The sequence below is a fragment of the Anas platyrhynchos genome, chromosome 3, assembly GCF_047663525.1.
Source record: "Anas platyrhynchos isolate ZD024472 breed Pekin duck chromosome 3, IASCAAS_PekinDuck_T2T, whole genome shotgun sequence".
Lineage (NCBI taxonomy): Eukaryota > Metazoa > Chordata > Aves > Anseriformes > Anatidae > Anas > Anas platyrhynchos.
Window position 1 is genome coordinate 117,985,090 of NC_092589.1, and position 12,211 is coordinate 117,997,300.

At 55.8% G+C, this 12,211-nt stretch overlaps 1 protein-coding gene across 1 annotated transcript; it reads left to right on the top strand.

The window, feature by feature from the left end:
- The first annotated feature begins 1,069 nt into the window (after positions 1 to 1,069).
- On the top strand, positions 1,070 to 5,093 carry SOX7 (SRY-box transcription factor 7). Its single transcript, XM_027455402.3, has 2 exons — positions 1,070 to 1,449; positions 2,698 to 5,093. Exons 1-2 carry the CDS (start codon positions 1,221 to 1,223, stop codon positions 3,597 to 3,599), a joined length of 1,131 nt encoding a protein of 376 aa, XP_027311203.2. The 5' UTR covers positions 1,070 to 1,220; the 3' UTR covers positions 3,600 to 5,093.
- Positions 5,094 to 12,211: the final 7,118 nt, after the last annotated feature.

Genomic DNA, 12,211 nt, shown 5'->3' on the forward strand with positions numbered 1-12,211 from the left:
TGGGAAATAGGATGAATGGCATCGTGATGGTGATGCTTGCAGCCTGGCTGGGCTGGGGTGGCTTTGCTCCATAAAGCGCATCGGGAATTAAAAAGGCCCCGAAGCATCGTGGTGGCCCTACAGCTCCTCGTGTCCCAGGGATGAACTGTAGGGACCAACGGGGGATGCTGCAACCCCTTGGGGTTGTGCCCAAATCTATCCCCAGCTATCCAAATCTATCCCCAGCTATACAAATCTATCCCCAGATATACATATCTATTCTCAGGAGTCCCCCAGGCTGGCCAAGCACCCACTGCACACCCACCGGGTCCCCATTTCCTCCCTTTTTGACCTGGGATTTGGGGTAACCAGGTGAAAACCTGCACGGGGCACCAAGGTTTGGGGTTCTGGTTGGAGCAGGGGGGCATGGTGGAAAAAGGGGACACCCTGCAGAACCCACACCCCAAATTTCCCTTGAAAATGGGCACCCTGCAGCTTGCCCAGACCTGAGGAGAGGGCTTGGAGGGGCTCAACACAATTTTTGCACCCCCATGGGATCCCTCCTTTTGGTGCCATTTTCCTCTTTCCTTTTCCTTTTTCTTTTCTCCTTTCCCCCCAGAAAAAAAGAAATCTCGGTGCTTGCACCCCCTCGCCCTGTGCTCCCACCAGCCTTGAATGTTTTTTTAGGGGAGGGCAATGAGTTTGAATTCACCAGCCTTGAATTTTGGGGGACAGGACCACTATCCCGGAGACCTTCCCCGCTCCCCTCCGGCTGCGCTCGCTCCTCCGGCAATCCAGCTCCAATCCGTCCCCGCACAAATAAATAAATATGAACAAAGCTGCTACCAAAAAGGGGAGGAGGGAAGCGGGAGGGATTGGGGGGCTTTTGGGGTGCTGCCTCCCTCCTCTCTCTCCCCCCCCGGGGGTGTGGGGAGCGCAGGGCAGAGGGTGGGGAGAAGTTTTCTTCTCCCGGCCGGGAGTTTGCAAACAAGGAGGAGCAGCAGCAGCCAGTCCCTTCGGTGTCATTGGAGGAGGGTTTTATTTTTTTTATTTATTTAATTATTTTTTTTTTTTCTTCTTCCAAGGAGCTCATAAATACCGGGGGGGAAACCGGGCGGGAGGCTGGGACTGCGCGGGGACCCCGAGGGCAGCGCGGAGAGAGAGAGCATCGGGTGAAAGAGAAGGAGGAGGAGGAGGAGGAGGAAGAAGGAGGCTGGGGGAGGCCGGGGGGGGGCCGGGCCATGGCTGCGCTGCTGAGCACCTACCCCTGGCCGGAGAGGTTGGAAGGGGAGGCTGCGGAGGGGCTGCAAGCGGGGCCGCCCCCGAGCCGCTGCCCCCCGGGGGAGAAGAGCGCCGAGAGCCGCATCCGCCGCCCCATGAACGCCTTCATGGTGTGGGCGAAGGACGAGAGGAAGAGGCTGGCGGTGCAAAACCCCGACCTGCACAACGCGGAGCTCAGCAAGATGCTCGGTGAGGAGCCCCGGGGGGCGAGGGGAGAGGGGGGAGGCTCGGCTTGGGCACCCACTGCGGGGTGCCAGGCTGGCACTTTGCTTTGCGCAGGGTGCAGACCTTGCCCGGGGTCCTGTGCCCTAAAGGGTGGGCACCCACCTGAACCCCCCCCCGGGGTGCAAAGCCCGCTTGGGTGCAGCACCCTAGGGTGCAAAGCCTCCCAGGGGTGCTCCCTGCCGCCCCTGGGGGTGCAACACCCCTGGGCTGGCTGTGCATGGGAGCCCCGGGCGCAGCGCACGGAGGGACCCCCAAATTTTCCAGGCCTGTCTTTGCCGTCCCGCTTCGTCCCCCAAACTTGCTGGCCACCCTGACATCTCCAGGGGAGTGTTTTCTGCTGGGTCTTTTCAGGGATCGCAGCCCATTTTGTGTATTTTATTTTATTTTATTTTTTTTCCCGCTCCCCATCCGCTGTTTCCCCCTTTTCCAAATCTCTTTTGCGAGACCAAGGGCGAAGCACAGAAATAACCCAGCCCCAGACGGCCCTGAGAAAAGAGCTGCCCGAATTGCAACACTCTCTGCCGTCCAGCCTCTTACCCAAAGTTTGTGTTTCCCTGGGCAGTTCTGCGGTGTTTTCTTTGGTGGTTTGGGGTTTTCTCCTCGCTGCTTTTTCCAGGCAGCATCTCCTCTTGCCGCTGTCGCTTCTGCTCTCACTTCGGCAGTGGGAAGGCACCGAGTGGATCCGAATTTCTCCCCCTACCCCCGAGGAAGGGATGTCCCCACCGCGGGATGTCCGTGACCCCCTGCTCCCTGCGCTGGGGACAGCTCTGCTCAGATTTGCAGCGAGCAGGGAGCGGAGAGGTCGCAGTGCCCGGGGCCACCGGGACAGGGACACAGCCAGGGGCACCACGTCCTGACCCCAGCCCTGCTCGGCAGCGCTTCCTCGCCGCCTTTTCTCCGGGCTCCACGTCCCAGGGACGCGTTGCAGGATCCGGCCCTGGCCCTGGGGGAGTTTATTTGCCCTGGTTTATTTGCAGTGGGGCTCGGCGCACCCTCGGCACGGCCTGACCCCGTCTGGGGACTCGGGACAGGGGGGAGAAAAGCAGCAACTTGGCTCCAGCACCCTCCTGTTGCCGTCTCCTTGTCCCGGGGAGTTTGCAGGATGAGTCCCCTGTTTTCTCGGGAAATGGGAGCCCCGACCCGCCCTTGGGTTGGGTGCCCAGAGGACGGCGGCCACGGGCACTAACGGGGATTTTTGCTCTCCGTTTACAGGCAAGTCCTGGAAGGCGCTGAGCCTCTCGCAGAAGCGACCCTACGTGGAGGAGGCCGAGCGGCTGCGGGTCAAGCACATGCAAGATTACCCCAACTACAAGTACCGGCCCCGAAGGAAGAAGCAGGTCAAGAGGATCTGCAAGCGGGTGGACCCCGGGTTTTTGCTGGGCAGCCTGGCACGGGACCAAAACGCCGTGCCCGAGAAGCGGACCTGCGGCCGGGCTGGGGGCGAGAAAGAGGGGCCGGGTGAGTACCCCCCTCGCCCGGGGCTGCCCCCTGTCCGGGGCTACCGGGATCCCCCGGGGAGCAGCAGCGGCACCAGCGTGGACACGTACCCCTACGGGCTGCCCACCCCTCCCGAAATGTCTCCGTTGGATGCCATAGACCCCGAGCAGAGCTTCTTCTCCTCGCCCTGCCCCGACAAGCATCACCGCTCCCACCTCGCCGCCGGAGCCCCCTTCTCCCCGGAGTACCCGGGCAGCTCCCTCCCGTGCAACCACCACCCGCTCAGCCCCATGCCACAGCCGGCCACCTGCATGATGCCTTCGGCCTCCGCCTGCCCTCCTCTTCCTCCTAGCAGCTACTACACGGCCGCCTTCCCCCCGCTGCAGGCCCCCGGCCTCCACGCCCACCTGGGCCAGCTCTCCCCGCCGCCCGACCACCACGGCTTTGACACCTTGGACCAGCTGAGCCAAGCCGAGCTGCTGGGGGAGATGGACCGCAACGAATTCGACCAATATCTCAACAACCCTGGCCACGGCGAGCACCACGCCGGGGCTTTGGCCAGTGGACACGTCCCGGCAGTCTCGGCGGCCGGTGGGTCCCAGGCGGCGGAGACCAGCCTCATCTCCGTCCTTGCTGATGCCACGGCCACCTACTACAACAACTACAGCGTCTCCTAGACCCTGCGGCCGCCTGGACCGGCCGAGGAAGGACCCAACAGTATTACAAGGCGTTGGTCCCCTGGGGACGTCGCTCGCCTTCCCCCTCAGGGCGTCCGAGTCCAAACGGCGAGGGCCATGGAGTCTCCTCGGGGGCTTAGGTAAAGGATTTCGGTCGTCAGCTTGCCACCGGGTGCAAAGCGTTGGGTGCCCTGCTCCGAAACGGCCAGGGGGGAGTTCTTGGTGCCAAAGCCCCTCTTCTGAAGTAGAGATGCTCCCAGGAGCATGGGGAGGCTGCATCCTGTTTTGGGGCACCCTCAGCTCTGCTTTGGAGTTGGGAGGGTGGCGGCATCCCGCCAACGGCATGGACGAAATGAAACCCCTTGGAAAGGGAGCAGGCAGGGATGGGTGGGGAAAAAAAAAAGGAAGATTTTGGTAAATGGACACAGGATCCGCGTGCGTGTTGTGCCCCGTGTCCCTGCCCTGGGCTTTGAGCCCAGGTGAGCAGCGCTGCCCCACGTCCATGCACTCGGTGTTGGTGGTGCTGTGGCAACCCCAATCATCCTGGGTGCACCGGTGGGGTTAAACCAGCCCCGTCCCCCTGTCCCTAAACGCTTCATTTTGTCCCAAGGGGTGTCTTCCCCCCTGGGGACATCCCAGAGGATGGGACATCAGGGATGCTGCCAGCCCAGGGCACAATCTCCATGTATGAAATTGGGATTGTGGGGCAGGATCGGGCTGGTGCCAACACCCGCACAGCTCCCCCTTGGCCTCCTGGCAAAAGCGCTCCCAAAACGGGAGCGGCGGGGGTCCTGCTCCCTGCCGGGCCAGGAAAACGTCTTCAGATGAGCACTTTGGCAAAGAGGTGATGATGTAGCAGACACGTTTTTATCAAACATCCTTTGAAGGCGAACGCTTAATGTTCCGAGCCGCAGTGCCCAATGCCTCCTCTAACTCCAGCGTATTATTGCCTGTAATAAAGCTGTACATTGATTTATTCCTTCCATTATTCCTCCCCTTGGATTTTGTATTGCTCGAGTTCTCTTTCTTTTCATAAAGATGAAGCTTTATTTTAAATCAGTTATATGACATGATTAATCTTAGTGTTTACTGTATGGCACTTGGTAATGATTAGTTAGTAGCGTGGCTATGATTTTCTGGTTTCAGTCCCAAACGTGTATTAATAATAATTGCAAATAATACTTAAAAAACACAACTTCACAAGTTTTTAAGCTAATACATTCCATCTTTTTTGTGTGACTCTATGCATTTTGAATGAGTGTAGATATGAGTTTGCATAAAATATTTAATTTAAATAAATGTTTTTATACAATGATTGTTTTATGATTTAAATTGCTGTAGCTATTGACAAAGTTTTCAAAGGAGAAACATTTCCTGTGCGAGTGCTATTATTTTAAATTTTTTTGTTGTTGTTGTTTTTGGTATTTTCAGCCAAACTTTTCTACTTCCATTTTTTTTTTTTTTAATAAAAAAGATCTGTGGTTATCTTTACAAGGAGTGGATCGTTTTCCAACAAGCCAGCTCAAGGTGTGACTTACTTGTACTTTTACTTCTCACGGCATGGCTATGGGGCCATCCCCATGGCCTCGATCCCATTTTTGTGGGTACAGCCTTTTAACACCGGGTCCTACAGAGGTGATCTGGTGAGGTTAGGTGGGGCTCTGCCTTTGGTGGTGGTACAGATGGTGGAGGAGTGAGTTTCCTAACACCCGTTGTGATGACTGCCTATGAGTGTTGGCTGGAAGGGGTCTCCAGAGGTCACCCAACCTCTGGTTTGTGTAGGAAGGGACCTTAAATATCTCCTACTAATTCTTAGGTCCTCCTTTGTCCCAGCTTGTGTCCTCATGGAGATAGTCCTATCTCCTCCTTTACCCATCACTCTGGCATCCAAAGCCCTTTTAGGTCCTGCTATGAATGACCTGAGGGATCCTGGTGGCACCACGGACTGCAGTGCCTCTTGCGCTGGCATGGCACGAGGTCATCAAGTTGGTGAAAAACCCTCTTCCAGGGTGTTTTGTGAATCAGCCTGATGGGTCAGGAGATAAAGCAGGAGGTCCCGTGAGCCCTTTTGCCCTCTCCACGCCCATGGCATTAAGTGACCAGCACACGACCATGATGGGAGCAGAAATGAGGCCTGTGGTGCCTCAGGGCCAGAGTGTGCTCACAGCCCCCCAGCACCACCTTCACAGCTGTTTTATAGCAGAATATGGCCAAACGTGGGTCTGCCTTTCAACCAGCGAGCCCAGGGGCTGCTTCCTTCCACACGAGGTCTCGTTGGAGGGGGTTCCCACCACAGGGCGCTTGCAGAGGCTCCTTTCATCAGGGGCAGGAGGGGATGACATACAATGGGACCTTCTTTTTAGGGCATTGGCTGCTCCTGCTCCTTGTCCCCATACCCCACACAACCACAGGAGTGACTTAAACCCCTCCCTTCCTACAAACTCGGCCTTGCCAGGCACGAAGCTCGTACCCAGAGCTGACGGCGGCGGCCGGAGTGCTGTTCCCTGGGGGAAATGGGGCCTTTCTCTGGGCACCCCAACCCGGTGTCTCCTGCCAGCAGCTCCTGTCCCCGCTTGCCCAGCCCAAAGCCACGTGAGGAGAGGAGCGTTGGGAGCATGTCACCCCCCGCTCGGCACGTCAGGAGCAGCTGCAGGCCCGGGCTGGGAGCCGGGGGCCCCCTGAGGGTTTTTGGGAAGCGAAGCCAAGGCGAGGTGCGGCTCCCTGGGAGCCAGGGCTCGCCAGCAGGATCCGGGCACACGCCCAGCACCGGCAGCAGCCGCCGTCCCCCTCCCGGCACACACCAGCAGAGGAGGTGAAATTTGGGAGCCGAGCCGGCTGCCCCTACCCCAGCAGGCTGGTGAATGCCACGCTATGGGGTTTTGCTCCCACCCCGTAGCACCTCACTGGGATTCAACACTCCCCAAAGCACACAGAGCAGCCAGAAAGGTGGAAATAGACTTTTTTTTTTTTTTTGGCTCAAAAAGTGGATGTTCCTGCAGAGGAGTGAAGGCCGTGGTGGTTTAGAGGCCCTGTGGGGTCTGCACGCCAAGCAGGATTCGTTCTCCATCACTCCTGGGTGTATTTCCCCTCCTTCCCTGTGCACACCAGAGCCCTGAGGTTTGCGGCCCGCTTTCTCCAGGCTGGGAAGCAGCAGGAAAAATCAAATCAGAGCTGCAGGAAGGGATGAAATGACCTCAGGCCGGGCTGCAGCTCAGGGCTGACGAGGCTGGGCCAAGGCAAGGCCTTCTCCTTGCCAAGAAGTGGCCAGAGCACGAGTACAGCCCCTGTCCCCGGCCAGCCCTTGACCCTCGGTGGCTGGGTGTCGCGGGATGAAGTCACCTTCCCGGATAGCACGGCTCGGGGCTGGCCAGGAGTTGTAGTATGTGTCATGGCAGGGCCGGGACGATGTCCTTTGTGCCCCTTGAGCAGGTGCCAGGGGCTCCTCTCACGGTGGAAAATTTTGGAAGGCGGGGGTCGGCTGTTTCAGCTGGGTGGCACGGGTGGCTGGTCCCTGTGACACAGGGCTCCGTGACTCAGTTTCCCTGTCTGTAAAATGGAGCTAAGGCTTCCTTCCCTCCCACCCTATTTTCTGCCCGGCCTTGCGACATGAGCTGCTCCTAAATTTGATGCAAATTTGATTTTTTTTTTTTTCCTTCCATCGCCCTCAAAGCAGAGGGCAGGAGGTTGGGGAGGGAAACGGAGGCAGGGAAGGAGACCTCACTGAGGCCACCCCCTCCCACCCAACACCTCCCGCTCCCCCAAATTCCCCTTTTCCCCTCCTCAACCTCCATCTGCTCCTGACTAATTCCCTTCACCCTCCACCTCTTTGTCCCCATACCCTGCCTCCGCACCCCACGGGGAGCCGCGGCTCCTCCTGGAGTAGGGAGGGCAGGATCAGGCTCTCCCTCCCGTTCCTCCAGAGGAGGGAATGAGACAAGCTGCTGAGTGGTTTCCTGCCCTCCACTGCCAATGGGAGCTGCTTCGGGTGCCGGGAGCAGGGAGGATGTATCCGGAGCTGAGTGTTTCCTGGCAGATAAGGCCAGCCCCTCCTGCCGGATGTTATGAGTCCAGGTCCTACCTCCACGTTTCAAGCGAAGGGGCCGAGGAAAGGCCTGGCTGTTTATGTCAAGGAAAAATAACTTCTCCCTCCGTGCAAGCCGACGGCTCCCCAAGGGCTACGTGTGGGAGGATAAACACAGGGAATGGGAAAACAGGGAGAGAAGGCACAGGGGAGAAGGGCAGGAGGGCTGCTGAGACCCACCAGGGCTGGGCTGCCAGGGTAGAGGCACGGGGAGCTGGGGAGATGGGTCTGGGGCTGGATAGTGCCAGCTCAACCCACAGAATGACAACGTGGTGGGGTTGGAAGGGATCTCCAGGTCCCTTTGGTCTCCCTTCTGCACCAGCAAAGCTACCCCGAACAGGGTGTCCAGCCCCACGTCTGGCTGCCTTTGGGAGATCTCCAAGAAGGACTCCACAACCTCTCTAGAGATTGGTGTTCAACCACAACCCTGCTCAGCATCAACCCAGAGGGGCTTCCACATCAACCTGCTTGGCCAAACGCAGAGTGTTGCCCACCCCTATACTTCTGGCGCCCACCTGAAGAAGATCCAGCCCCAGAAGGGACATGCTCAGCTTGCCCAATGTCTTGGAGAGCCACTTTGAGGTTGGAGCTGAGCACCAGCACCAGCTTCCAGGGCTGAAGGCCCCAGCTTGGCTCCTGCCCATCTCTGCCATCCAGACATGTAAGGTGAAGAGGAGGTGGAAGAGTTGGGTCTGTGAGCACAGCATGGCCCGGCTCATAAAGGGAGAAGGAGAAGTTGTGCAGTAGGTATACAGGGAATGGGACAAAAGGAAATCTTCTCCCAGAGGCAGATTGCCATCTTTTTGTAAGAAATAAGTAAAAAGGCCAGACCCTCCTCTTTTAGATACAGCTTGGGCATTTCTGCAGCCCTGCTGGTACCACCAAGCCTAAACCTCTGCACTCCCAGCATGTTTTTAGGGTCATCTCTGGGCACAAGCTGGGACACAAAGACACCTGCACTGGACTTGGGCACTCTGGTTTGGGCAATACCAGAGAGTCTGTAGTTTGTTTATATTTATTATAATAATAATAGTAATTCTTATTATTAGCTAGCATGATCCACTTCTGATCAGTTCTGCCTTTGGCATCGATGGAGAAAAGTGTGCTAATAGATAAAAATCTGGCAGTCTCCTGTCCAGCATGGTTTGTGAGAACCAAGCTGCCTCCCCACCCGTTTATTCCCATCTCAGTACACGAGGGACTGCCGGGGTCCCGTTTCCCACCCTGCTGAGCAGAGAGAGGCGCCGAGGATGCCCTGAGAAGAAAGGGGAGAAGGGGCTGGCCCTTCCCTTCCTCCTCCTCGCAGCTTGGGAAGCCCACGCGTCCCAGCGGGGCGGCGAGGAGGGCCCCAGCAAGCCCAAGATGTTGTTCTTTCCCTTTGATTTCCACGAGCTCCTGCGCCACTCACAGCTCCTGGCCCCCAGAGCTTCACGGCGAACAAAACATCAGAAGCTGGGGCTGGCCGTGCAGGAAGGAAACCCGCTCACGTGGGGGCTGAGTCACGATCCCGATCCCGCTGCTCCCTCCTGGCATCCCAGGGACCGGGGAGGCACCAAGGGGATGGCAGATCCCACTCCCAATGCCCGGCTGGGAGACCTGGGGGCTACCCCCATAGCCTGGGGTTTTGCTGCTTGCTTGGTGTGGCTGGAGCACCGAAATCCCTCACCCCTGCCACCACCTTATCTTCAAGCTCTGAGAAATAAAACACTGCTCCTGACTTTTGTTTCTTATCTTTTCTTATTTTATTTTTCTAAAGGTGGAGTGAAATGAGCTGGAATTGCTTCTTTGGTGTGTGGAGAGTCACATGAAGTCTCCACGCTGCCCTTTTGGGCAAGGGGAGACACAGAAAACCCTTGTTTAAAACAAGCTTCTTGGCACCCCTGAACTGACACCAGCTATTTGAGGCTTTGCTGTCGAGGACAGACTTCTTGTCCTGGGCATCACACAACACCACAAAGGTTGTCACTGCTCAAACTCCCCCTGAGCAGCAAAAATGTGAGGTCTTATTTGTTTCTGAAACCAGGAGCACCATCAGCTCTGGTCTGGGGGGTCCGGGATTCCCAACTCTACCCCTCTAAGTTACAGAGATATGATATATAGATGTAAATATAAATATAAACCAGACCCAAGGCTGGTGCAACCCAAGATTTAGGTTCCGATGGGGTTAAGGATCTCACGTATGAAAATATGTGTAAGAACAAGGCAAGTGGAATGCCCCAGCACCTCTTCCACTTCAGACCATCTGCAGCGTGGGGCTTGGTGAGCTCTGTCTTGAATCATCCTCAGTGGGATTTTTCTCCATATATTTGCTTGGTTGTGGGTTTAAAATGTTAGTACCCATCACATCCCCACCCCATGAGAAGAACCACCTCTTTCTGTTGGTTTCATTCAAGCCAGGTCCATTTGGAGCCTTATTTCCCCAGCTGCCTTATTCCCTATCTACCTTCTCTGGGCCACACATGATTTTGTTGCCATTTATCATATCCCGCTGCTCTAGCTACCTTTTTTTCCAGCCTGAAGAGCTTCATAAAATATCTTTATGCAGGGGTAAACTCTGTGGAGGAGACACCAAGAGATGCTGGGTGAGTATGGGCATGATGGGACATGAGGAGTGTCAGGTGGCAGGGAAAGGAGCAGGAATAAATAGAGAAAGAGGCTGGAGAAAGCAGCCAAGGAAGGGGAGGGTGTGAGAAACCATGGTAATGAGGGGTAGGGCTGGGACAGAAAAGAACATGGCTGGAAGGATGGATGTTGCACGAGGAAAATGGACCTGGTGCTTAGGGACATGGTTTAGTGGGTGACATTGGTGTTAGGGGGATGGTTGGACCAGATAATCTTGGAGGGCTTTTCCAACCTTAATGGCTCTGTGATTCTACTGTGCCCTGGTGGCATGGTTGTTCCATGTCCAGGCCCTGATGGCTCACGTGGATGCAGCTGTGCAGGAAAATAAACAGGTCAGAATTAAGCCCAGCTAGCTCATCCTTCCCACTGAAATCTCTCAGCCTCTCAGGGATGATGACAGCACCCAACAGCCTGCTGAGAATGGCCCCCAGCTTTTTCTCACCTCATCTGGGCATTGGTTGTGCCAGGGCTACTTGACGTGTGCCAAAATCACACCGGGAGCAAGCTGCAACTACTAACTAGAGGGTCATTGCACAAGGGTGCATGCTCCTGATCCCAGCCTTGTTCTTTTATGAGCATAGATGCAGACTGGGGCCCTTGGGTGATGTTACACTGTGGGATTTGGGTGGATTTGTCTGTTGGGTTCTTCACAACCTTAAAAAATGTACCCGCTTCCCTTCCCCATGCAGGCTTTGATGGAAGAAGTGTGTAAAAACTCTATCAGCAAATTCCAGACCTGAGAGTGTTAGTGCTAACTCCTGGCTCCCTCCAGGGTCCAGGCATTGCAGGAGACCCGGAGTTCCAGGAGACCCTGTGATGTGATCATTCAGTGAGAGGCATTAACTGCACGATCACATTGCAGGATCACACGTGAACTTTTTTTTTTTCCTCTTGGACCCATGCCTTTTCCAGCTCTCAGGCAGATTTGGAGGCATCCGCTCAGTGTTTAACATGTACCTGAGCCTGCCAGGTCCCTCCCCAGTGATTGCACAGATTTGGGCAAGTCTGATCAGTGATTTAAGGTGGGATTTAACTTCGCAGGCATGCCCAGCTGTCTCCACTGTGAGACCGCAGGGTAGCAGCGCTCCCAGCTCAAACACCTCAGCAGAGGCATCAATTAAATGGCCAAACCTAGATCACAGCCCCCTGGTGATGAGTGGGCGATGGATTTATTTTCTCACCACCCAAAGCCCAGCTCTGGGCATTATTTTCTCTTTAGTCTTTGTGTCCTGTTGCAAAAGCAGAGGATTTGGGTCTTCCTGATGTTTATCCTGCCAATATCCTGGTTCTTTACATGATCAGCCATTTCCTTGGACACCAGAGAGTTGAGGTGTTGGAGGTAGGAAGGAATTTACCCTCAGTTTGGGATGGTGGTTGCTCACTGATCAGTTTCTTCTGGGCCACCCAGCTCTCACCTGCACCACCAAGTGAGTCCATCTGCACCATAGGCCCTGGTCACAAGCTGAGCATCTGAAAAAAGAAAAGACCTGCTGTCCCCTAGCAGCCCTGATGGACAGTCTGAACAGCAGAGATGAAGGCATAACTTGTTCCTCACATCAACCTGTGTCCATCTGAACATTGAGGAAGGACACCCATGCCTATCCAGCACCCGTACCTCATTCTCTTCACATCTTCTTGCGGTGCCAGTCAACAAGATGGGGATCCTAGAAAAAGCATTTTCCTTCACTGCACATGTCTGGTCCACTTGGTGGAGCAACCTGGAACCAGGAGGAGAAATTAAGGTTGGGCACTTTTGGTTCTGCTTTCATACAGTGCCCTGCACAGCAGGGTCCTGGTGTATGACAGAGAATGGAGAAGTGGGCTTGTCTCTAGCTGTGGAGAAGAGCAGGACAGGTCTTGCTGAAAGATTGATGGAGAACACAAAATGATTCATCCCTTTTAGCTGCAC